Source organism: Moschus berezovskii, chromosome 19 (assembly GCF_049115385.1).
Source record: "Moschus berezovskii isolate FMDL1 chromosome 19, NW_MosBer_1.0, whole genome shotgun sequence".
Taxonomy (NCBI): Eukaryota; Metazoa; Chordata; class Mammalia; order Artiodactyla; family Moschidae; genus Moschus; species Moschus berezovskii.
The window spans coordinates 20,318,644-20,346,404 of record NC_142478.1 but is presented as its reverse complement, the minus strand read 5'-3'; the positions used below and the strand labels follow the sequence as shown (position 1 = coordinate 20,346,404).

The 27,761-nt window shown below is 37.1% G+C and overlaps 1 protein-coding gene across 2 annotated transcripts; it reads left to right on the top strand.

The window, feature by feature from the left end:
• ELMOD2 (ELMO domain containing 2) lies at window positions 1-27,305 on the top strand. 2 transcript variants are annotated; one of them, XM_055404827.2, is made up of 9 exons: window positions 1-137; window positions 1,255-1,406; window positions 2,651-2,679; window positions 7,778-7,875; window positions 9,654-9,783; window positions 12,201-12,334; window positions 14,376-14,444; window positions 15,272-15,405; window positions 23,756-27,305. In XM_055404827.2, exons 2-9 carry the CDS (start codon window positions 1,265-1,267, stop codon window positions 23,899-23,901), a joined length of 882 nt encoding a protein of 293 aa, XP_055260802.1. In that variant the 5' UTR covers window positions 1-137; window positions 1,255-1,264; the 3' UTR covers window positions 23,902-27,305. The 2 variants fall into 2 exon arrangements, with proteins under 2 accessions (XP_055260802.1, XP_055260803.1); XM_055404828.2 differs by having other exon boundaries at window positions 11-177.
• The last annotated feature ends 456 nt before the right edge of the window (window positions 27,306-27,761 follow it).

The window sequence follows — 27,761 nt, the reverse complement described above, 5'->3', positions numbered from 1 at the left end:
CCGCCTCGCTCCCCGACTTCCGGGTCGCGGTGCTTGCAGGGAGCGCGCGGCTAGTAGCGTCGTTTCCGTTGCCGGCAGTTTGCAGTTGGGGAAACCGAGGCAGCTCCAGCTCCGCCTAGTTCTTCCGCTCCTTTGAGGTGGCCGCTGTTTGTTTTCCTCTCGCCCGGCGCTGCTTAGGTGCGGCTTCGCTGGAGGCGCGCGAGCCCCGTGGCGCCCTGCGGAGAGTCCCCTGGGCGTCCGGGCCGGCGCGGCTTTGTGCGAGCCGGTCCCTCCCACTCGCGGGCCGGGCGCGAGCTGGCTTCGGCCAGACTCCGGGAGGGGGCTCGGCGGCGCAGCGGCCCGGGGGCTGGGGCGCTCCGGCGCCGCGACCCTGGCGTTCGCTCTGCTGGGCAGTTCGGCGTCTTTTGTTCTGATGAGCGCGGACCAGATGGGTTCTTTTTAAAGTCACAGTTCAGCCCGTGTCTTATTGCACAGATTCTGCGCTGAGTTGAGGGGATTTCGAATGTGACAATCCCTCTGGAGATGTTGTATCGGTGGGAATATTTAAGCCAGGAAGGAGAGGAGCTTTTCCTTGAGTTTTTAAGTAACTCCTCCTGACTTGCATTTCCCCGACCCCGCTTCGTTTAAGAACCGAAGGTTTTTTCCCTTAGGGCATAAAGATTAAGTTTTATCGAGGGTGTGTAGTTTATCACTCTTCTTAGTATTTCTGCCCTTCACCTGTTGAATGGAAAATCAGCAATTAGCCAGGGTGTGATCTATTCCGTGTTCAACTTCTGTACTTCAATTTGTAAGCTATACGTAGTGTTTTTGTTTGCTGGGATCACCTGACTGGGACCCATGTAACTGGGATTATCCACGGGGTTAAGAAGAGTTGTTCCTTATGCAAACAATTCTGATATATGCTGTACTTGATTTAATCGTTGCTTAGCTGGGGTTCTTTCGTTCTTGGGCTGTTGATCCCTGTTCTCAAAGAATAAGAAAGAGTGAACCGAGAGCTCGAATCTAAGTGAATAGTTTGATTTTTACAGTTAATTGTTTAAAAGAGGTAAATAGCCCGTTTGACCAGCATCATGTAATTAATATAAATGGCGTATATTACACCTGTCATTGTCTTAGATGCATAACACTACTACAAAACAGACATGATGGATTAACAGTATAATTCAGGATTCAATGAGTTGGATAAACTAATTTTTCCCCTTTTAAAAAATACAATTTAGGGTCATTAAACCTGTCATGTATTTCCTTCTGCAGGGAAAAAAAAATGTTTATTGCTTTGTGGGAGTTCTTCTATGGGCACTTTTTTCGATTTTGGATGAAATGGCTCTTACGACAGATGACTGGAAAATGTGAATTGCAGCGAATTTTTGATACCTATGTAGGTGCTCAACGGACACACAGGATAGGTAATGTTTTTCAAAAAAGAATGATTCAAAACGAATAAGATTCTGTTTTTCTCAGTACTGATAGTGACAGATGCTCTTGCGGATCATGATCAAGTCACTTAATCTGTTTCATGATCTTTGACTCCTTCTAACTCTAAAACTGATTTTATGGAAAAACAATTCATCAGTTGTATCTTAGATTATGGTTGCAACATACTTTCTAGAAAAAAAATCTACTACTATCACCCCTTTGAAATTTTCACTTAAGTAAAGGAGATCCATTTTTACATTCAGCATCCTTCAGTGTTAATCTCTCAGTGCAGTTCATGAAAGAATAATGACAGGTATCTGGTAATCCCTAAGAAAGATCATTAGACTGGAAATCTGCTCTGTCATATACTGTGTAGCCAATAGCCACATGTGGCTATTGAACACTTGAAATGTGATTGGTTTGAATTGAGAAGTGCAGAAGTATAAAATATATGCTAGATTTCAAAGACTATGTGAGAAAAGAATGTAAAGGTGTCTCACTAATTGTTTATATTCATTGTATGTTAAGTGATAATATTTTGGATCATTGGGTTAAAACATATTAATGTTACTTTTATCAGTTTCTGTTACTATCATATGGCTACTAGAAAATGTTAAGATGTAAATGTTAAATGTGAACATCCATGGTCCACATTTGGGCTTGCATTGTATTTCTGTTGAACAGTGCTGCTCTAGAACCTTTTAAAATTGATCAGCTTTCCCTGCTGAATTGGAACACAGATGAATGAGAAGTGTGATTGAGGTCATTTCTCTTTGACCAGAGTAAGGCAGACCAAGGATGGACTGCACTTCACGTTCTCTGTGTTAAATGGGAAAATCATGACTTAACCAAAACCTCTTTTGTGTCGAACAAGTGCGCTTCAACTAAGAAATCCACCCCTGTTAGATTTGAGGAGTGGGTGTCGGGAGGCAAGACAACAGGTGAAGAATGGCAGACGGTCAGGGAGGGAACCTCAGGGCATCTGGATGACCGAAGTTTAATTACTTCCTAAGATTTTTCACAACTTTCTGACTGAAATTCTTTCTTGATCTTAAGAGTTGCCCTTTTCACTGCTCTGAGGAGAGCAAAGTACATCTTGATAAGAAAAAAATGTAAAAATTATTGTATCACCTAGAGCTATTAAAATAATTATTTTCTCAGTATTTATAATATTTGCTTATAGAGTAATTCACAAACAGCATTTAAGTAATAATATTCTTTTTCTTCTTTTCAGAAAATTCTTTGACATACTCCAAGAATAAGGTAGGATCATATCAAGGTAATAATTCTAGAAAATTAACTTGGAGATACTTTTCCTTTAAAAGAATGTCTCGGTTTTAGAGTTAATTATTGTTAGTGTGCTACTAGAAAAGTCTTTGCTGTAAAGAGTATTGTGTGAAGTTTTCCCACTTAAGAAGTAGTGTTCTATTTTTTAAAACACTTTTTTCTCTTTGTGTGTGTGTGGGGGGGTGGTGCAGGGACTGTACAATACTTGTCACAAAGAAGTATTTGAATAATTTGTTCTGTTCTGAGGTTTTGCTTGTTTATTTTACCTCAAAGCTTGATAACTTGTGGGAAAGCAAAGTGTTCAGGGGGAAAGCCTTCTCATAGATTGCGTCCTTAGGATAGGTTTGGATAGTTATTTGGGTTTTCAATAGAAGACCTTTTGATCCAAAATAAGTCACTTTTTATTACTCATGCTATTGATTAGTCAGCTATTGCTGTATTGTTGTTGTTGTTTAGTCGCTAAGTTGTGTCCAACTCTTTGTGACCTCATGAACTGTAGCACACCAGGCTCTTCGGTCCTTCACTGTCTCCACAGTTTTCTCAAATTCATGTCCATCGAGTCAGTGATGCTATCCAGCCATCATCTTCTGCCACCCACTTCTCATTTTGTCTTCACTCTTTCCCAGCATCAGAGTCTTTTCCAGTGAGTTGGCTCTTCACATCAGGTGGCCAAATTATTCGAGCTTCAGCATCAGTCCTAACAATGAATGTTCAGGGTTGATTTCCTTTAGGATTGACTGCCTTGATCTCTTTGCATTCGAAGGGGCTCTTTTTAGAGTCTTCTATGTAACAGACTTATAAAATCTCAGTGACATATACCAAAGTTAGTTATTTCTTGCTCATATATCTGTGGGCCGACTGGACAGGCTCTTGCTCAAGCTGGTGCCAAGTTCAGGTCTGTTCCAGTTGTCTCATTCTAGGATCCAGACTGAAAAAAATCCAGGTTGATTCATAGTGAATCGTTGGAGCTCCAACCACACAAACATATTTTAAGTTTTCTTGTGTCATGTGTCATTAACATGCCTAGAATAAGTTACATGGCCAAGCCCAAGTCAAGGGATGGAGAAATACATTCTGCTCACCATGTGGGTAAGTAATTCAGTTACATGGAATGAAAAACAGGGGCCGATTATTCAGTCTAACACATGCTATACTTCCCTATAGTAGTTCACAGTTTTTTTCCTCTGTATATAGATTAGTTGGTATGGCAGAGGTAGAGTGTGGGTCATCTAGACTCTTGTTTGAATAACATAGTGGATCACAACAAACTGTGGGAAATTCTTAAAGAGATGGGAATACGAGACCACCTGACCTGCCTCCTGAGAATGTAGGTCAAGAAGCAACAGTTAGAACTGGACATGAAACAATAGACTGGTTTCAAATCGGGAAAGGAGTACGTCAAGGCTGTATATTGTCACCCTGCTTATTTAACTTATGTGCAGAGTATATCATGTGAAATGCTGGGCTGGAGGAAGCACAAGCTGGAATCAAGATTGCCTGGAGAAATACCCATAACCTCAGATATGCAGATGACATCACCGTTATGGCTGAAAGCAAAGAACAGTTAAATAGCCTCTTGATGAAAGTGAAAGAGGAGAGTGAAAAAGTTGGCTTAAAACTCAACATTCAGAAAACTAAGATCCTGGCATCTGGTCCCATCACTTCATGGCAAATAGGTGGGGGAACAGTGGAAACATTGAGAGACTATTTTTTTGGACTCCAAAATCACTGCAGATGGTGACCACAGCCATGAAATTAGAAGACACTTTCTTCTTGGAAGAAAAGCTGTGATGAACCTAGACAGCATATTAAAAAGCAGAGACATTACTTTGCCAACAAAGGTCCTTCTAGTCAAAGCTATGGTTTTTTCAGTAGTCATGCATGGATGTTAGAGTTGGACTATAAAGAAAGCTGAGCACCGAAGAATTGATGCTTTTGAACTCTGGTGTTGGAGAAGACTCTTGAGAGTCCCTTGGACTGCAAGGAGATCCAACCAGTCAATCCTAAAGGAAATCAGTCCTGAATATTCATTGGAAGGGCTGAAGCTGAAGCTCCAATAGTTTGGCTACCTGATGTGAAGAACTGACTCATTTGAAAAGATCCTGATGCTGGGAAGGATTGAAGGTGGGAGGAGAATGGGATGACAGAGGATGAGATGGTTGGATGCTGTCACCGACTCAATGGACATGAGTTTGAGTAAGCATCAGGAGTTGGTGATGGACAGGGAAGCCTGGCGTGTTGCAGTCCATGGGGTCACAGAGTCAGACATGACTAAGCGACTTCACTGTCACTCTACATCTGTTACTTTTTCAGATATTCATATATGTTTATATTTGGTTGTGATGTACAATGTGGATCTAGAGTTTAGGGTCAAAAAATGTTGACCTGCTACTAGGGTCTAATGATACTGAAATGAGTTCCTGATTCATTCCAGAAAGAAAATGGACACTGTTGAATGTTGCAAGCTTATCAGTTAAGTTCTGGAGAGTGACCTATAAAATAGGTGTTTTACTGATATAGTCTTTTATTTATAAATGATCGGTATAACTTATACATGAATGAATATTGTGGGGAGTAGTGCAGAGTCCTACCTTTTTGTTTAGAATCTTACAGAATCTTATTTTGTTCAGAATCTGTTTCTCCTTCTTTAATGAGACTGTAGGGATCTAGAGTGTTACCAAATTGCTGATTCTAAAAATTTTTTATACCTATCCACCCATATAGTTCTTTTAATAACTTGGAACACGATTTCATGAAGTAACAACATCATAAATTGTAGATGAACATCTGGAGAGATTCTGGAACTGGGAACTCTCTTTCACAGATCTGTCTGTGTAACTATTGTTACTAAAATTGATTTTAACATTTTCAGTCATGGAATTTGCTAGTGGGATTTCATGTGTTATAAAATTATGCCCGAATTAAGTGAGACTGTATATAAGATGTTACTTTTTAAGAACTCTAACGCCTTAGTCAAATCCTTGAGCAAAGATTTGAGTGATTGCTATATGTTCAACCCTCCATCAGGGTCTTTGGGATACGAAACAGGAAGTAAAGAACAAAATCTAATGTAATTATAAACAGGCATCTGGAGATGTAAGGGTTAAGGTGGGCTGAGGTGAAGTGTCTGGAAGCTTTAAGGTAGTTGTTACAAGTTTAAAGAAAATAAAATGTTCATTATCTTTTATCTCCTTTACTGGCTACTAAAGTTCCCTAGAGAACTAAACATTAAAATTGTATTCTTATGATTTTATTATTTGAAAATTGCTAATTGTGTTTTCAAGAGCATACTGAAAAGAAATGGTCAACAAGTGGGTGGTTAAATACTTACTGAATTAAATCACAGGAGCTTTGTTTTCTTCAAGTTTTAAATCTAGCATAAACTTTTCAATAAGCTAATGGGCGAAGTCTCATCAGTTTAGACATAGAATTTATGGTGTGTGTTGTATCTCATTTGTGTACTTCACTTATCCATACTTTGTAGAGTAAAACTGATTTCTGATTTTGTGATATTTCCATTAACTTGCTCTACTCTTTTATTTCTATGAAAAAAGTCTTAAGTTCAGATTCTGTCACTTCCTTTGACTTTGTGAAAGTTACTCGTTGTAAAAGGAAGGTATTAATATCCACATGGTTGTTTTAAGACTAGAGATGTTAATATGGAAGCAGTAATATATAAAAATAATAGTGTTTTCAAAGTCAATGAATGTGACTTGCCACATTAACAAAGTAAATCAGAAAAACATGGTCATTTCAGTAGATATTAAAAAAACTTTTGACAGAACTTAATACCCATTCATGGTCAGAAACACTCAGCTAACTAGGAATAAAAGGAAACTTCATCATCATATTAAAGGCTGGCATGATATACTACACTGAAATATTGAATGCTCTGCACATTCAGTTGGAAAAACACGAGGATGTTTACTCTCCTTTTATCCAGCATTGTGCTGGAAGACCTAAGCAGTGTAGTAAGGCAAAGAAAATAAATTAAGACATAATGAGTGAAAAGAAATGAACTGTCTTTATTAACAGATGGCATAGTTTTATGAGTATAGAAAATCCTAAGAAATCTAAAAATTACTAGCGTTATTAGTAAATGAATTTAGCAATGTCTTAGGACATAGTATGTTTCTGTAAAGATAAACTTCTGAAAAACAAAAAAGAGAATAATTCCACTTACAGTAGCATCCAGCAATATAAAATACTCAGGGATAAATTTAATGAAAGCTGTGTAAGACTTCCACATTACAACTCCTTTTCCTGAGAAAACTTAAAATGGAAAGATATACTGTATTCATTAATTAGAAGAGTCAATATTGTTATGATGCCAGTTCCCAAACTGACCTGTGGATTCAATGCAATTCCAGTCAAAATTCCAGCAAGTTATTTTTGAAGGGAGTGGCAAGCTCATTTAAAGTTGATACAGAGTTTGAAGGGACCTAGTATATAGTCTTCTCAAAGAACAAAGTTACAGGACATATACTATCTGACTTCCAAGACTTTCTAGGCAAAGAGATAAATATAACAGGTGAAAGAACAGACATAGACCATATGTAATTTTTAAAAAGAATACTAAAGCAATTCAGTGAGATCAGGAAAGTATTGGAAAACCAATAAAGTGCAGGAACAGCTGGAACCAAATTGGGAGGTTAGGGGGTGGGGAGGCGCCTATCACTCTCTCCTTGTGAAAATTAATTTGATATGGACTTTAGACCTATGTTTAAAACGTTAAGGCTTCTCAAAGAAACCATAGGAGAATATATATCTTCTAGCATGGGTTAAGCAGAAGTTTCTTTTAGAGAAGACATAGCATTACCATTTAAGAAAAAAAATCGAAAAATTAGACTTCATCAGAATAAAAACTACTTATCAAAAACGCCTTTAAGAAGTGATTTGGCAAGCCACAGAGAAAACATTTACAGCACATGTATCTGATTAAGGACTGATACCCAGTAAAGAACTCTTTAGAACTCAGTACTAAAAAGACAGCACAATTGCCCTTTTGAAAATACTCCTTTTTTGCCCCAGCTATAAGAGATTTTTCTCACACAGCTTTCTTTCACACAAATAGGTTTTACAGAAAGCTACACTTGTTGTTCAGAGTGAAGTGGACAGATGTGTAGAAGATATAATGAAGGAAAAGAATATTAACCCTGAGAAGGATGCCAGGTGTGTGTTTTTACAGTATTCTCATTTATCGTGTGCTTACATCCTGTGAGGTTAAAGATCACACAAAGTTGTGAAACATTAGAGGTGAAAGGTTTGTGAACATCATCCAGTTCAATCCTTATACTTCACTCGATGAGGAAGTGAGGTCCAGAGAGGTGAGTAGTAGATCTAAAACCTGTATCTCTGGGTCCCAGGACTTCCCTGGTGGCTCAGAAGGTAAAGTGTCTGCCTTCATTGTGGGAGACTCGGGTTCGATCCCTGGGTCGGGAAGATCCCCAGGAGAAGGAAATGGCAACCCACTCCAGTACTCTTGCCTGGAGAATCCCATGGACGGAGGAGTCTGGTAGGCTACAGTCTATGGGGTCGCAAAGAGTCGGACATGACTGAGCGACTTCACTCACTCACTCACTGGGTCCCAATCCAGTACTATTGCCAGTTTATCATCTGCCTTTTCTAAAATCGCTTACCATTACTTTCCCAAAGTTACATGTGACTTCAGCACCTGTGTCCTCCTTTGTCTTTCAAACTTCAGTTGCGCTATCCTCCTCCAGGAAGGTCCTCTATGACACAATTAGCCCATTGTCCCATAGTCACTGATTTCTCTTGCTCCTCCCCAAATGAATTCTGAGTTCCACAAGAGGAGGACTTGCCTTACTCCAGTTTTGTGTTCTCAGCACAAGTTTATTGAGATAGTAAATATTCAGCAATTTTTTCTTCATTTGGTATTTTCTATGTGGATATTGAAGAAGGAGTCATTTATTTAGGCTGAAACAGGGAAAGGTAAGCAGGAGAGAACTGTGATGATAATTCCACAAAGGGAATGATTGAGCTGTACCTCACTGAGTGGGTCGGGGAGGACATTTCATGCAGAGAAAGAGGCTACAAGGCACAGAGTCCTTGCGTATCTGGAAATGATAGGGAGTCCTTTGTAGTCAGAGCGTTGGATAGGCACAGAGCAGAGGTTGGAGAAGTGAGGGGGTGCGAGATCAGAGACACATTGCAAAGTCTCACATGTCACACTGAAAAACTTGGATTTGTCCTCTGGTTTTTTTTTTTTTAAGCAAACAAGCTGCATGATCAGATATGTATTTGAGGAAGATGGAGGGTAAATTTGAGGATATAGGAGGCTGGTAGAAGCGATAAAAACAAAACAAGAAACTGAGTCATTTGGACAAGAGATGACGAAGCCATGAATACACCAGGTTAAACAGATATATGATGGGGACTGTAAAGGACATTTCAGAGCCAGAAAGGATAAGGGCTCAGGGACCTTTTGATGTGTTTTTGATGGAGAGGAGTATCAGAACTCAGAGCATTCTAGCTTGGGAATAGATGGAGAGACTGAGTTGAGAAGGAGCATGCTTCTTCAGGAAAGATAAGCTGTTGTGTTTGGACGAACTTGTCATGGTGATGTATGTTATTTCATACTTGGAAAACCACGTCTGCTGTTAATATTGGGCAATTAAAATTGGGAAATGTGTGAGATTGCTCGGAGAAAATGTGAAAAGAAGTGAACAAATGAAGGATTTGCACACTTTCCAGTTTGCAAAGTTTGCTTTTCCTACCCATCTTGCTCTCTTTCTAGGCCTTGTTCTATCTTATCCTACATGATACTTTGTATAATGTTTTGTGTTTTCAGAGGCACTTGATGCTTATTGTATGCAACTGAAAAGTGGAAATTGCTTTCTAAATAGACATAAGAACCACAAGCTATGGAAGGTGTTACTTTATTGTGGTAGGAAGGTATGTTTATTAAAAATAATTTTTATCATTTTCAGTTTTAAAATCTGCATGAAGGCATGCTTACTACAGATATCCGGTTACAAACAGCTCTATTTGGATGTAGAAAGTGTGAGAAAAAAGCCATATGATTCTGATAACCTGCAACATGAAAAGCTGCTTATCAAGGTAAGTTTTTGGCATTCTGTATTTTGAATGACACTGGAAAATAAATCAGGCTTAAGATAGTAAGACCTGTGTGCAACGTCTAGAGGCTTACACAGCTATCTGATTTCTTTGCCTCTTAGAAAATGTAATGCTGGTGAAAGATTTTTCATTAACTATTTTTGTAATTTTCTATAAGAATAAGATATTCAAATTTTATTTTAATGTTTTTTTATTCTGAAATAAATCATAAACTTAAAAAGGGAGATCTTTTCAGCTGAGAAGTATGAGTCCACAAGCTTCAGACTTTTTCCCCCCTACGTTTTATAGAATTCCTCATATAAATTAGGCATTTTTTCATCTTCCTCCCAAACTGTGAACATGGAGGTCCCTTTTCAGATTATTATTTCAGATCTTTGGGGATTTATGAAACGTGCTGAGTATTGGCACAATAGATTTAAAAATTAAGGGAGTAAAGAAATTTACTTAGAACCTTCCTATTTCTTGAGTAGAAGTATATAAGGCCGGTGCAGTGCCAAAATGAGAGATTAGACCTGGAGCAAACTTTCCAAATCATCTACTTTAGTACCTTTGTTTGAGGGATGAGTTTAGTTCTGGGGCCTAGAAAAGATGAAGTCATTTGCTTTGGGACGATCTTAGAATGATGAGTTCTGAAACAGAAATGAGTCACCTGCCCATCCACTTCACCTATTCTAATTGTATTTTTTAATGTTTAAAGTTAGGGAAGACAGCACAGAGCACCTAGTGTTTAGTTTAGTTATAAACTGAAAGTGCTGTGGAAGGAAACATCATTCCAGTAAGAGAGTATCTAAGTAACAGTGAGAGACAAGTTTAAAAACAACAACACTTTTTCCTTGTTTTCAGAAAGCATATAAATATGCACTTCACCGAACTTTAAAAATAAAACTTGATTTTGGCAAAGAGAATAATAAAACTACTCAAAGGACGTTTGCTGCGGGTTGAGTTTTTATGTTTCAGGTGTTAGCATAGTTAGTGCCTGGCACTCACTGAGGCTGGACTGTTCTTTATAACCTTCTCATCATCATTATCGCCTTAACTTCAGACCCTCTCTACACCATATCTTCTCTTTAGAGGAGTAAGATCCAAGTCCTAGCATTTTAGTCAGGGGAATTTTCATCTTGGTGATTCATCATGAAACTTACTGGAAGGTGAAGAGCCAGTGGCTGGCAGTGAATCACCTAGCCTCACACAAACTCAGCAGGGTCATGGGCTGAGGAGATCGGTGTCTCTAAGTGCAGTCTAAAGGCCTCCTTGACTAAAGTTAACCAGTGTTTTAACGTTTAGAATCCAGAGTTCCAAGTTGGCCTATGAAATCACAGTCTCCAGAGGTGAAACCCAGAAATCTGATATTTACTCAGAGTAAATTTTGAGTGTTAGTAGTCTTACCTTTTCTCTCATCACATTGCTGTGGGCCTCATTCTTGGCATAATCAGATGCTTGCTGAGCTCATGGAGAGGCGCAGATGCATGTGTTAGTGATCAGAGGAGGGACCAGAGAAAACCCAGTCTGATGACTGTGTTAGCTTCAGGGCCAGAGTCCTGACCCTGTCCTACACTAAGGTCACACAGTCTCCACATTTCATTCTAGGTAACAGGATACTCCTTTCATTAGGATTGCTTTACTCAACAATGCCTGAAATGATAGTGAAATGGAAAAAAACATGCAAGTATTTCTGTTTTGCAAGTTTTCACAAACTTTCTTACCAACTTTTGTAAGTCTGTTTTGTTTGATGACTTGTGGTGTTGAGTTTGGAAAATGACTGATTTTTTTTTTTAAACTTTAGTTTGCATTGATTAGCTTGTTGCTATCCAATAGTTGATAGCTGTTCTTAAATCCTCAGTCTTGAGGAATATATTTACTTACAGACAAGTCATACTTTTTTCTTTTAAAACTATGAAAATTTGAAAAAATAATGATCATATAGGTTTTAATATTATCGGTATTGTTTCTCCATGATATCCTCCCTGTCTCAGACTTTTATTCCTTCTGACTAGGGACTAATCACCCGCCATTAGAATAAAGCCTACTTAAGAATATAGTGTTTGAGTCAGGGGGCAAGCGCCTAGCACTATGTTCTTCTCAAGGAAGCAGTTTACCAATGCTAGTGTATATGTATTAGTTAGTAAGTAAAGACATCTTATTGTTTTAGATTTCTGTGTATTTGTTACCTTTTCAAAATCTGTTGTTCTTTGTATCAATCTTTTGCATTGGAATAAGTGTGCTACATTTTTTAGGATAACTGAAATGTTCTCTATAGTCTTTGTTGAGCCTGTGATTTGTCTACAAAAGTAATTTAATTGAAAGCATTCAGCTTACCAGTATGTCAGCTGTGAAAAGGAAAATGTCTTGGTAATTAAGAGCATCACTATTGTTTGTAATATGGAAGCATGTTTATACAGCTTTGGAATCTTCTAATGCCCACGAAAAAGTTGAAGGCTAGAATCTCCAAGCAGTGGGCTGACATTGGTTTCCAGGGTGATGATCCCAAAACAGACTTCAGAGGCATGGGCATACTTGGATTAATCAATCTTGTGTAAGTGAAAATAAACTTTCTTTTCTTCTCTAAATGAAATTCTATGTAATCTTCAATCTTGTTTTAGTAAGAATTAATCTGGTTGTTTCATACTATCTCTGAATTTTAGTAGCTGCTGTGCTATTAGTATTTACTAATATGCTGGCAAAAATTTGAAGATGTTGGCCATATACTTTGTGTGTGTGTGTATGATTTCTTTACTTACCAACTTTTCCTCTTCCTACCTTTCTGATACCTTTTAAGGAATTGTATGTACTCTTTTCCTACTCTTTTTATCCTTTTGCCTCTTCTCTGTTGGCTCTCTAATTCCATTTTAGGAAATATAAGCACACAAGATGAAAATAATCTCTTCACACTTATTCTTCACCATCTGTGACAAGTGATCTAAATCCCTGACTTTTCAGAGCCTATATGAATTCTCTCTTGTTTTTCTTTTTTAATATTTATGCTTGGGCGTATATGTGAAATCTCAAAATATGTAACTAAAATCAGAATTGATAACCAACTCTATTTTAGAAATTAACCTGGAAGATTAATATGGACATGAATGTGCACATGGAGATATTCTAGTGTTTGGGCCTGTCCTTGAGAAGCGATTTATAGGCTATAAAATGCTTAGGGTGGGAACCCTAACCATAACAAAGTTCATATAATTGTTACTGTGAAAGAATTAATCCCCAAACTGAGCTAATTTATGTTAGTATTGAGAAAAAAAATCTAGATCAATTTGGATAAGGCTATTTGGGAGGAAAGTAGAAGATATAGTAGGGCTTTGATATTTACAGGTTTTTTTCCAGTAACAAAAGTATTTAATTTTCTGTATTACCTAAATTTATGAGTAGGAAAATTCCCTATATGTCTGCTTTTCAAAAATAAAGCACAATAGTCTGAAAAATAATGATAATAACAAAAAAATGATATTGCCAGTTTTCCAATTTGATAAACAGAAACTTGAATTTAAGTAGAATAAATGCAGTTTGTTTTCACTTGGGAAAATTCTAAAGAATTTTAAAATTTATTATTGTTCAGAACACGTAGATCTTTTGTTTTTAGCCTTTCAAGTCCATCTTTTTTTCTTGGTGCTTGTAAACTACACAGATAATTGGAGCTCAGTTAGATACACATTCTTCTGATGTTTCCTTTCTTAACTTTTGCTGAGTAACCTTGCTTTTGGCTAATTTCCTCAGAAATCAAGATTTTCAGCACTTGTCAGAAGATAATTTAGCTTAAAACTCAAATAATAGGATTTGATTCAGTTCTGTGGTAAGGGATTCTGATAGACCTTTAAATAATTTGCAGATATTTTTACTCTATTTAGAGCTAGTAACTACTAATTTGAAAAATGACTGAGATCCAGATATATTGTTTGATGGCCATTGATGTACTAGAAATGACTGAAAATATAAAATTAACTCTGACTTCTCTATAAGATTTGGTCTATAAGAACTCAAAAGAGGTTGCATTAGTACACACCAACAGGATATATGAGCCTTTATGTATTTCTCTTCTGTACCTGCTAATATTTCTGTTTTATGGCCAGTATTTTAATTATACCACTCATCAAGGAGGGTTTTCTTTTTGTTTGATTTTTAAGCAAAAGGAAGGCTATTGACTTTCTTCTGATTGCATTGACAATGGCATTAAACAGTGCAGACTTAAGTCACAACAGAAGGAATGAACTCAGGTGAAAGGAAGTGTCCCAAGAGGTAGATAGTGACTATTTTATAAGAAATGTGGAACAAACAGGCAGAACTCTAGATTTTCCTTAAGATAGATAAAAAAAAATCTCTTGTTGGATCATTTTTTTTTGTCAAAATACTTCAAAGGCTAGCAAAGGACCCATATCCTGTACTAGATAGGCCTGATGGCTCAGAATTAAGTTTTGATTGAGAAGCATCTCAGAGTCACTAAAGGATTTGAGATAGAGATTGGGGTACTTTTGGCAATAGGACTCATTTTGACAGTAGCTTTCAAAATTGCTTCTGGGTATCTTCAGTTTGAATGGCATGTTAATTTTATTATTTTTCTTAAACTTTTCCAGATATTTCAGTGAAAATTACACCAGTGAAGCTCATCAGATTCTTTCCCGTTCAAATCATCCAAAATTAGGGTAAGGTGGATATATTAAACAAATTGTAAACTCTTGAATTTAAGTTAATTAGAAGATCTGAATTTGAAAGTATTTCAGGGTATTTTTCTAGATTATTTTAGTTAATAAGAACTTTATAAATAATACTGCATGACATTGTTTTAATATATGTGATCATAAACTGATTTTTTATGTATTTCAGTTATTTTTATCACAAGATATAGTCTATAAAATGGAAATGAGGACCTTTTAAAAATTTTCTGAGGAAGATTTGAAAATGGAAATGAGAAATGGCTTTGAACTAGGAATAGGAAAATGAGAAATAGCTTTGAAACTTGTGAAATGTAAATTGATATTATTAGCTTTGTTGTTGTTCAGTTGCTAAGTTGTGTCTGATTCTTTGCAATTATTAGCTTTATCGTTATTTATTTTTATATTTGAATGATACCTATCTTTGAAAAAGCACTATATTGATAACAGTATTACATCATAAAAATAAATACCCTGATAATGGAGAAACTATCAGATTACCCAGTGTATTTTAGAAATCAATAAGGGTGTATGTAGTATTCTTTTGGATTTTTTAAAAAGGATTTTGGTTTTAGATATTCATGTGACCAGAGCTTTATTTTCATGTTTTAGATTAGATCCAGAGAATCAACAGGCTCTAAAGAACAAAAATTTTTAATCAATTCTGGTTTACTTTCTTAATATGTAGAAATTATTTTAAAATCAATACTGTGTTAGAAATTAATCAGACTAACATTTTACTAATTCCTTGCATAGTTTAAAATTTGCTTTATGAACTATTTGGCTAGCTGGGATAACTGGTAATGTTTCTGACATAGGTATTCTTATGCAATAGTTGGAATCAATCTTACAGAGATGGCTTATAGCTTACTGAAGAGTGAAGCTTTGAAATTTCACCTCTACAACTTTGTTCCTGGTATACCAACAATGGAACACTTTCACCAGTTTTATTGTGAGTATTGAAATGAGTTAAAAGTAGATATTTCTAAGAAAAATTTTAAATCCTTAGTAAAGTGTGTATCAGTTCAGTTCAGTCGCTCAGTTGTGTCTGACTCTTTGCGACCCCATGAATCGCAGCACACCAGGCCTCCCTGTCCATCACCAACTCCTGAAGTTCACTCAAACTCATGTCCATCGAGTCGGTGATGCCATCCAGCCATCTTATTCTCTGTTGTCCCCGTCTCCTCCCACCCCCAATCCCTCCTAGCATCAGACTCTTTTCCAGTGAGTCAACTCGTCGCATGAGGTGGCCAAAGTATTGGAGTTTCAGCTTCAGCATCAGTCCTTCCAATGAACACCCAGGATTGATCTCCTTTAGAATGGACTGGTTGGACCTTGCAGTCCAAGGGACTCTCAAGAGTCTTCTCCAGCACCACACACACACTTAATATATATATCTAATATATAATGTACTACCTTGATCAAATATATAATGTGTGTTTGTCATTTTACTATTTAGTATTTTTGAAGAACAAGATAATGGAATATGGGTTTCTAAGAGTATTTTGTACTTCAGTTTATATATTTGCTGATGTAAAAAGTCCAGTGAGGCAGTTTTTTTGACATGTATGCAAATTTAGTATTTATGCAGTTTTTCTGTAGACATTCATTTTCCAGTCAACTACAGATGAATTTTTCTTCTTATATAGTGGTTAATGAATGCTGTTAATCAAGGACAGATCGATCATTTGGTTACTCTTGTAAGAAAGTTTAAAGGAATGTTTCACACACACATACCCCTGATTTCAAGACCAGGTTTTTCTTGTATTAGGTTGCTATCTAGTAACTCTTCCTAAAGCAGTCATGTTTCAACTGTTCCTTTCACTTTTATTTTAATGATATTTGAATCTTGAAGGTTTAATGTGAATAAACACATCTTCTGAAGATATTGCCCAGAAGCAAAGAATTCAGATTTAGCCTGGCTTCATACTCTCCTTTTTCTTGATCTTTTTGTGTCTTTACATAGGATATAGGAAACTACTTAGATACTAAGGGTTTAGGTCATAACATCTTCATCCATTCTCAAAGGAGTCATCCAGGTCTCCATTTCCATAACCTCCCCTGCCTTTCAGTTCAGTTCAGTTCAGTTGCTCAGTCGTGTCCGACTCTGTGACCACATGAATCACAGCACACCAGGCCTCCCTGTCCATCACCAACTCCCGGAGTTCACTCAAACTCATGTCCATCGAGTCGGTGATGCCATCCAGCGATCTCATTCTCTGTCATCCCCTTCTCCTCCCGCCCCCAATCCCTCCCAGCATCAGAGTCTTTTCCAGTGAGTCAACTTGTCGCATGAGGTGGCCAAAATATTGGAGTTTCTAATCCCTAATTTCCAGGTTTGTCTCCTTCCTAAATTTCTCTTGAATTTGTCCACCTATTTCTGGCCCATCATAACTGTAATGTTACTTTGTTACTAGGTTACTGTCATGGCCTTTTCCCTCGTCTTTCAGTCATGACCCTCTTCTAGATGTCCACATTGAAAGCATAGTTATTTAAAATGAAAATCTAGTCGTTTTCTTTCATCTTGTTACTGAAAAATCTGTTTTTCTCTCCTCTAGTCTTGTTTGATTTCTTCTCCTAAATCTCTCATTGACTTTGTGCAAAGGGCTGAAATTCCTGGGACCTGGCCATCTGTCTCCAGATTATTTGTCTTCTCTATGAATATATGCTTGTATAATGCTGCTTGTTGAACACAAAAACAAATGGGAAAATAAACAACCAAAAAACTACCCCCCCGCCAGCATTTTACCATATTTAAATAAATGTGTTAGAATGACAAGTGGGAATGCAGTACAAAATGAACTCTGTCCAGTATTTTTCCCCCACAGAGGGGTAACTGGAGCATCTTTGGATAATGTTGCTTACACTGCTTTCAATACCAGCATTTTAATTGGCTCCTGACTAGGAAGATCATCAAAGTAATATGTGAGGTGGCAGAGTCGTTATAGGACCTTCTCAGTTGCTTTGTTTCTGTCAGTCAGATCCATAAGACCTTCATTCAGGAAGCAGTGAAGCTAATGTTTTTCAAATTTCTTGAAACGTTTAAAGCAAACACACACACATAAAGACACACATACTCAATCTTTTACACAAAAGTTTCCCCCTCAGAATTGACTTTAATGTCTTAGTTAAGGTTTTGCTCTTATTCAGTTGAGTTCAGTTTAGTCACTCAGTCATGAACCCATGGACTGCAGCATGCCACGCTTCCCTGTCCATCACCAACTCCCAGAGCTTACTCAGACTCAGTAGTGATGCGTCCTAAGGCCCACTTGACTTCACATTCCAGGTTGTCTGGCTCTAGGTAAGTGATCACATGGGTTATCTGGTCATGAAGATATTTTTTGTATAGTTTTGTGTATTCTTGCCACCTATTCTTAATATCTTCTGCTTCTGTTAGGTCCATACCATTTCTGTCCTTTATTGAGCCCATCTTTGCATGAAATGTTCCCTTGGTATCTCTAATTTTCTTAAGCAATCTCTAGTCTTTCCCATTTTAGTGGGAAAGATCTCTAGTCTTTCTATTTCTTTGCACTGATCAATGAGGGAGGCTTTCTTATCTCTCCTTGCTATTCTTTGGAACTCTGCATTCAAATGGTTATATCTTTCCTTTTCTCCTTTACCTGTCCCTTCTCTTCTTTTCACAACTATTTGTAAGGCCTCCTCAGACAACCATTTTGCTGTTTTGCATTTGTTTTTCTTGGGGATGGTCTTGATCCCTGCCTCCTGTACAATGTCACGAACCTCTGTTCATAGTTCTTCAGGCACTCTATCAGATCCAATCCCTTGAATCTATTTCTCACTTCCACTGTATAATCATAAGGGCTTTGATTTAGGTCATACCTGAATGGTCTAGTGGTTTTCCCTACTTTCTTCAATTTAAGTCTGAATTTGGCAATAAGGAGTTCATGATCTGAGCCACAGTCAGCTCCCGGTCTTGTTTTTGCTGACTGTATAGAACTTCCCCATCTTTGGCTGCAAAGAATATAATCAATCTGATTTAGGTGTTGACCATCTGGTGATGTCCATGTGTAGAGTCTTCTCTTGTGTTGTTGGAAGAGGGTGTTTGCTATGCCCAGTGCATTCTCTTGGCAAAACTCTATTAGCCTTTGCCCTGCTTCATTCTGTGTGCCAAGGCCAAATTTGCCTGTTACTCCAGGTATCTCTTGACTTCCTGCTTTTGCATTCCAGTCCCCTATAATACAAAAGAACATCTTTTTTGGGTGTTAGTTCTAGAAGGTCTTATAGGTCTTCATAGAACCATTCAGCTTCAGCTTCTTCGGCATTAGTGGTTGGTACATAGACTTTGACTAATGTGATATTGAATGGTTTGCCTTGGAAACAAACAGAGATCATTCTGTCATTTTTGAGATTGCATTTTGGACTCTTTTGTTGACTATGATGGCTACTCCACTTTCTCTAAGGGATTCTTGCCCACAGTAGTAGATATAATGATCATCTGAGTTAAATTCACCCATTCCAGTCCATTTTAGTTCGCTGATTCCTAAAATGTCTATATTCACTCTTGCCTTCACCTGTTTCCCATTTCCAATTTGTCTTGATTCATGGACGTAACATTCCTGCAACATGCAATATTGCTGTTTACAGCATCAGACTTTACTTCCACCACCAGTAACATCCACAATCTGTTTTTGCTTTGGCTCCATCTCTTCATTCTTTCTGGAGTTTTTTCTCCACTGATCTCCAGTAGCATTTTCGGCACCTACCAACCTGTGGAGTTCATCTTTCAGTGTCCTATATTTTTGCCTTTTCATACGGTTCATGGGGTTCTCATGGGGTTCAAAGGAACATTTCATGCAAAGATGGGCACAATAAAGAACAGAAATGGTATGGACCTAAGAGAAGCAGAAGATATTAAGAAGTGGCAAGAATACACAGAAGAACTGTACAAAAAAGATCTTCACAACCCAGATAATCACGATGGTGTGATCACTCACCTAGAGCCAGACATCCTGGAATGTGAAGTCAAGTGGGCCTTAGGAAGCATCACTAGGAACAAAGCTAGTGGAGGTGATGAAATTCCAGTTGAGCTATTTCAAATCCTAAAAGATGATGCTGTGAAAGTGCTGTACTCAATATGCCAGCCAATGTGGAAAACTCAGCAGTGCTCACAGGACTGGACAAGGTCAGTTTTCATTGCAATCCCAAAGAAAGGCAATACCAAAGAATACTCAAACTACCACACAATTGCACTCATTTCACTCGCTAGCAAAGTCATGCTCAAAATTCTCCAAGCCAGGCTTCAGCAATGCGTGAACCGTGAACTTTCAGATGTTCAAGCTGGTTTTAGAAAAGGCAGAGGAACCAGAGATCAAATTACCAACATCCGCTGGATCATGGAAAAAGCAAGAGAGTTCCAGAAAAACATCTATTTCTGCTTTATTGACTATGCCAAAGCCTTTGACTGTGTGGGTCAAAACAAACTGTGGAAAATTCTGAAAGAGATGGGAATCCCAGACCACCTGACCTGCCTCTTGAGAAACCTATATGCAGGTCAGGAAGCAATAGTTAGAACTGGACATGGAACAACAGACCGGTTCCAAATCAGGAAAGGAATACATCAAGGCTGTATATTGTCACCCTGCTTATTTAACTTCTATGCAGAGTACATCATGAGAAACGCCAAGCTGGATAAAGCACAAGCTGGAATCAAGATTGCCTGGAGAAATATCAATAACCTCAGATAGGCAAATGACACCACCCTTATGGCAGAAAGTGAAGAAGAACTAAAGAGCCTCTTGAAAGTGAAAGAGGAGAGTGAAAATGTTGGCTTAAAGCTCAGCATTCAGAAAACTGAGATCCTGGCATCCGGTTCCATCACTTCATGGCAAATGGATAGGGAAATAGTGGAAACAGTGACTGACTTTATTTTTTCAGGCTCCAAAATCACTGCATATGGTGACTGCAGCCATGAAATTAAAAGACACTTACTCCTTGGAAGAAAAGTTATGACCAACCTAGACAGCATATTAAAAAGCAGAGACATTACTTTGCCAACAAAGGTCCTTCTAGCCAAGGCTATTGTTTTTCCAGTAGTCATGTATGGATGTGAGAGTTGGACTATAAAGAAAGTTGAGTGTCAAAGAATTGATGCTTTTGAACTGTGGTGTTGGAGAAGACTCTTGAGAGTCCCTTGGACTGCAAGGAGATCCAACCAGTCCATCCTAAAGGAGATCAGTCCTGGGTGTTCATTGGAGGGATTGATGTTGAAGCTAAAGCTCCAATACTTTGTCTACCTGATACGAAGAGTTGACTCTTTTATTAGAAAAGACCCTGATGCTGGGAAATATTGAAGGCAGGAGGAGAAGGGGACAACAGAGGAAGAGATGGTTGGATGGCATCACCGACTCAATGGACATGAGTTTGGGTAGACTCCGGGAGTTGGTGATGGACAGGGAGGACTGGCGTGCTTCAGTCCACGGAGTCACAAAGAGTTGGAAACGAATGAGTGACTGAACTGAACTGATTGGGTTCTCAAGGCAAGAATACTGAAGTGGTTTTCCATTCCGTTCTCCAGTGAACCACATTTTGTCACACCTCTCCACCATGACCCATCTGTCTTGGGTGAACCTACAGGACATGGGTCATAGTTTCATTGAGCTAGACAAGGCTGTGGTCCATGTGATCAGTGTGGTTAGTTTTCTGTGATCGTGGTTTTCATTCTGTCTGCCGTCTGATGGATAAGGATAACAGGCTTATGGAAGCTTCCTGATGAGAGAAATTGACTGAGGAGAAAACTGGGTCTTGTTCTGGTTGGCGGGGCCATGCTCAGTAAATCTTTAATCCAATTTTCTGCTCTAATTAGAAGCAGCATATTCTAACTGGAAGATAATTTGAAACCTTATCTTTTGAACATACATACGTTTCTTTGTTGGGAGATTGAGCCCAATTCATTTGCACGAGTCAGTTACAAGGTCATAGTTTCTCTCTATGTAGAAAGATTGGCTTTCAAGTTGTTTATTGCCCTGTGATCTGTGTCTGTCTCCGTTCTCCTCCTTGTCCCTCCTGCCATTTTGTTGTGATCGTCTTCCGTGGACAAGACTGGAAGCAGCAAGTGGTGATTAGCTTCTTAGTTCTGCTGTCATTGTCTGTATGTCTAACATGTAAGCACATAGGCAGTGTCATCCTGGGAAGCCACCAACCATTGGTTTGGAGGTTCCAAAAACTTAACTCTTAAATTTGTATAATAAAAAGGTTATGACTGTTAATAGCTTTATTGAGGTGTAATTTATATACCATAAAATTCACCTGTTTTAAGTGTACAGTTCAGTGAGTTTTAGTAAATTTACTTAGTTGTATAGCTGTCACCATAATCCAGTTTTAGAACATTTGTATCACCCCAGTAACATCCTTCATACCAGTTAATTCCTGTTCCTGTGGTTCTCCTATTTTTAATCCCTGTGGGAAAACCTCAAGTGCCCCTGCAGCTTTGGTTAGGGACAGTAGAAGCATACAGGGAATTGTAGGTGTAGAAATTTTGTATGGTATTTCTGTCAAGTCTGGTGTTTTAAACTCCTGGAGTCAAAGGACAGTAGAGGGGCTTTATAGAAACAACTCTTTTCTATCACTTTCTGCCAGGCTTTAGGAGTCTTAGGCCATTTATGGGCCTGTCAGCATCCTAGAATTTTGGTATCATCTCTTGCAGTTTCCTCGTGTCTCATCAAGTCAACTTACAGGCTCGGTTTTTTTGAGTCAGTCTTTTTCTGACACCAGTTTACATTATAACCACCTCACTCTGAAACAAGAAACTACTAGTGTTCTACCCTTGAGCATTTGGTTCTGGACTATACAGTCGTTTGAATAGGTAATGAAAAGCAATTAAAGGTATGGTAAATAGCTAAAACCTGATATCCAGAAATACAAAAACAAGCTGTGTTCTATAAAACTTAGTTGGATGTCTGACTTTTAATGCTACCAAGAGCGTTAAATCTCCAAAATTTCTGATTACACATCCCTGTTATGATATTGGGGGTAGGTGCAGGAGACCACAGACTCAGTTCATATGTGGATGAGTAGACGTACTACTGTGCTAATGTACATACAGAAGAAACTTTGAATGAAAGACAGATGTAAAATATCAGTTAAAAATAATTATAAGATCACCATTCTCAGCTTGTCTCTTGGGAACAGGAAGCAGATGGTGTCTCTCTGTTCAAAGAGGTGTTATCCTTTGATTCTGCCACATACCCCAGTTGACAGAGATCTGGTATCAAGGGATTAATCTGAAATCTTTCTTCAGTTGACCTTCTTATGAAATGATATTTCACTGTTGAAGTGTCGCGGTTCTTGTCTGTTATTGTTTGCTTTATAACTAATGTTTTAAAATGGAATTTACAGTCATTTCAAACTATGCAATTTGTGATAGTGAAGCCACTCTTTTATGTAAAGTCACTGGCTGTGTTCCCCCATTTATCTGAAATAGGTCACTTCTTGAACAGCCTTTCAGAAGGCGGACTGAGATGCTGGTGGAAACCAAGGCTGATTTATAAAATAATAGAGACCACTTGCAAACTGTGGTTTGGGCGAGTCATTTAACTTCTCTGCACCTGTTTCCTCTACAGAAAAATGGGAATAGCACAGCACTGGACTGTAGGATTGCTATGAGAGTGAATGAGCACGTGGCCACGGCTATAGTAGCATTTGTTAAGTAATTAAATAAATGCATCTGGTTGAATCCAAATAGAGTTTAGGAGCAGTTTTAAATTCACATATTTTGCTGTTGTAAATATGTCTATTTACATGTTCTTCTTCATTAAATACTTTTAACATTTTGAGTGTTAAGTTGGCTATTGTAATGAGGATATTGAAAAACAAAAATATTAAGCCTGTTTAGTGCTCGTGTATTCTTTTCAAAAAGAGAAGGTGCTTGATAGTTCACTGAAAAAAGCAGAAGTAACTCATTTCTAAATCTAGTAGAAAACAGCTTTTTTGTACTTTTTCCATTGCCTGACATTTTCTTGTACTTTCATTTTTCTGTTTCAGGGGTCTCTGGAGATAACTTCTTCCCCTATTCTCAGGGTATCTTTTGGTTGTATCTAAATTTGAAGACTTGTTGATTTTTTTTGAGACAAAGAATAAATTAAGTATCTTTTTGAAGTTGATATTTACTTTGAACATACAAAAATATTTCTTATAAAGTTCCTCAGGTTTCTCTTAAAGATAGTTTGTGCTCATTGAATCCTAATAGGGAATTTAAAGAATGGATATACACTTTTAAAATGAGATGGTTGGGTGTGATTTCATTATTGAGCACTATGTTTATGTGTTTTTTTTTTTAACTGCAGGTTATCTTGTGTATGAATTTGACAAGTTTTGGTTCGAGGAAAAGCCAGAAAGCATTATGTATTTCAACGTGTACAGAGAGAAGTTTCATGAAAAGATTAAAGGACTCTTACTGGATTGTAATGTATCACTTACTTTAAAAATATGAGTCATCCATAGTATCTTCTATTTCTACCACATTTTGCACACACAACAGAATTTATATGTTGTAACAGAAATTATCTGATCAATTACACACCTTATATATAATTTCCTACAAAAATATTTCAGAAATTCTATTTAAGAAAGCTAGTGGACAATCAGTGTATGTTTACACTTGTTAATACACTGTCCTCCAAAGGTACCTTATCTTCCAAAGATCCCCTCTGTAGAGTCACATGAACTGCTACAGTTTGGAGCTTGGGACTTAACCCATTCAGTGTAAAAGTACAAATCAGGTATTTTTGTTAAATTGATTGATTAAAATGTGTAAAAGTCAGTTTTCATTTGTATGTGTTGTAACTATCAAGTTGGTATCTTTTCAAAGCTCTGTTAAGAGTTTTTGGATTTTAGTCTGCAAATGATTTTTTTTTCCCTTTGCCTTATTTTATTTGTAGGTTAATTAACAGAATAGTTCGTCATGGTTCTCTTTGTTTGCATCTCAATCACACGTCATAATGTTGCCTCATAGGAGCAACAGGAGCATATAGAGAGACACTCTTTGTCAGAGAAGACAGAATTATGGCCTTTTCGGTTTCTCTGATTATTTCATGTAATAGGTAATGAGAGAATGAAGTATTAGTGATTAGCTCTTTTGTTTTTAAATGACACACTTTGAAATATCACAGTGTAATTCTAAAGCTTTAAAGACATTTTCTCATCTTCAGTATTTGCTTTTTTATCAGCTACAGAGAAGAAATTTCAGCGCTTGGTGTGAGGGCTTTTATGAGGCCTCTCTTGTTGGTTTACGTTTATGAAAAGAGATGCTCTGCTAAGAAAATCTTGATTATACTCAAAGAACAGGTGCTATTTCAATAAATCTGTCTTCGAATTTTAACAAGAGAAAAAAAAAGCTTTTTAAAGATCTCAGTTAAGCAATGTTGGTTGATTTTACTTACTGTTAAGTCTTGCTTCTCTTTTCTCTGATGCCACCAAGTTTCTAAATAATGATGTGTGACCTTGTGGGTTTTCTGTAACAGTCTGTGGGATTCTTAAGTAGCCTGAGGATGATGGCTGTGCATTTTGTATAGCTTTATTCTCTGAAAATCTCAGGAGAGCAGCGACTGCTGTCAAGGATTATAAAGTGATGAGATTCTAACAGGAACAGTTTCGTCTTTGTGTGTTTGACATTTGTACTCATAGCAAAACTAAAAGAGTTTAAAGATAGGTCCATCTGATTACCAAATCCTCCTTAAATCCTACAGAAAGCAGCCTAATAAATACATAATTTAACCTAAAATGTGATGATAGTTAATACATCTTTAAAGTGGTACATATCAAGCATTTAAGGACTGGCTTTTATATGATATATCAAGACCTGAAACTTGCAAGTATTCGTTTATGTCTACTGACTTCTCTCTTTAAACTTGACAAAGAGAAGAGTGGTATAAAATAGTCAATTGGAAAATAACAGTGTTGTATAGCACATCCATTAAAAGTGCATGCCAAAAAAAAAAAAGTACATGCATTGAAATTCTTTTCTCAACAAGATGAAATGTTATAATTGGGCTCAATTTTACTATAATGGTGGTTTAGATTTTCCATATTATAGGAATTTTAAAACAGGTTTCTTGTGGGAGACTTCTCAATCCTAGGAATACCTTGACTTCATCTCTTTAAATGTTTTCTGTACTTTATCATCCAGCCAGAGTTCTATGAGATAAGAATCAGGTATTAGCCATTAAAGTTCATTTTATCAGGGTGTTTACCATTACATGGAAAGTGATTGTTAGTCTTTTAGTTTTCATTTAGAAAATACTTACCTTTATATTTAATCTTTTAACAGATGAGGTCTTTAACTGATATAAACCTTTGTCAGTATGCTTTTAAAGAATGATTCAAGTATAGAATGGGAAACTTTTCAAGTATTAAGTTTCTCCTAGGGGGAAGAAAAACCTTTTTAATAATTCTTTAATAATAATGTTTTTTAAATATCATTTGAAATTTTGTTCAATAATATATTATTTAAGTCCACCTTTGGTTGTATAATATATTGCTGTTTTTGTTTAAGATGATCCGTAACCATTTCAGACTATTCTGTAGTAAGTTGGTTGAAAGCCACCAATAGATTCTAAGATTTGATAGTTTGAAAGCCAAACTAAATGTCACCAGTTGTAAATTAGAATATAACATGAGCCTTCTGATTTTCATGTGATAGTGACATACATGAAAAGAGAAATATGATAATTGTGTCTGCCATCCTCCTTTTCCTTGCTTTCAACATATATATGTTAGAATTTTAGGTAGTCTAAAAATCCATATTTAGACTCTTACCTGTTTCTATAGTAATAAAATACCAAAGTAGTGATAGAATTCAAGTAGAAGGAAAATTGTTTGCTTTAGCATCAAAAAAGTTAATCAGTGTTGAAATGAATTTTTGTGTGTGCCAGACTGAAGAGTGAATCAGTGACAAAAGTAGTCTAAAAATATAATTACAAGTTGCAGTTTAAATACATTCTGAGAGACAATCTTTGAAGAATTGAGAGAAATCAGGGGATATCAGTGAACTTAGACCAACCCCTCTTTATATATATAAATATGGTGATACAGTTAGATACAAAGATCAGTGTCTTACTGGCACCATTTATAATTGAGAAAGCAGAATCCTTTTCTTAAAAATGCCTGTCCTGATTTTTTTTTCTAAAATGAGCTACTTGGATTTGTATGTATTTTTCTATGTGAAAATATATGTACTCTTCATTTTTATTCCAGTGTCCCTAGTTGTTTATGTGCTGTTTCTCCCCTTTGCATTCAGTGAAACAGAACTTGGTCAAAGATTTGCTGAAAGGAGAAACATTGGAAGAATGTGAAGGAGGAGTGTGCATTGCCAGAGCAGGGAAGATTACACGTTATCGTGGCTCAAAGAGAAGACATTTGGCTTGAAGGGCAATAATGTTTATTATCCTTTTGAATTAGTGATTGGGGACCAGCAGCTATTTTCTCAGGATAAATGGTCCACCCAGCTTCTGGGGAGGCTTAATTTCAATTTCATATTTATGAACCTCTCCGATGTTTTTAAATGAGGATTCCTGGAGTTGATAAAAATCTGAGAAAAATCATGAGTGAGCCTTTTTCCCCCTAGCTTCAGCTTTGGATAAGAAAAATGTTAAAATGTAGTGCAGGTAAGACCTAACTACTACCTTACTATTATAGGGCAAGGCTATGTTTCTGTTGAAGTATTCTAAAAATATTTATGCAGTAGCTTTCCCTAGGGGAAAGAGTGCTGGTTGGCAACATAAAGAAATAGATTTCTGTCTACTTTGGATAAAGCAATTAACTTCCTATGTAAAAGCAATAGTTGAAATGTAATGTCGTTTTGTTTGGAATGTTGTGAGCAAATAAAAACATGTTGAAATTGTCATAAGCCTTTCTGTTAATACTTCTGCTCCCTTCCCGTCTTCCTCATCCCTTATTTATGTCATTTATGTTCATGAAATAATACTTTTTTCATTTAATCCTTTAATCATGTTCCTGTAGGGTAAAATCAGAATATACAGAAAATTTTTTTATTTTTATGACTTTAACTCATACACTGATTATCTATTTAAAAGGTTATTGGATGAGAACAATTGGTTATGACGCCAGAAAAGAAACTACCAACACCAACCTCCTGTTCTTAGAAAGACTAGGAATAAATCATACTATCCTGCAATGTTTTTCTTAATTTCACAGTTGATCACGGATCCATTCGTATGTTAATGCATAGCTTCCATACTTTTTTTTTTAAAGCTGAAAAGCATTCCTCTGTGTGTGTATGTGTAGCTTATCTTGAACTAAATATGGAACTGGTTTGATACAGCAAATGCAGTG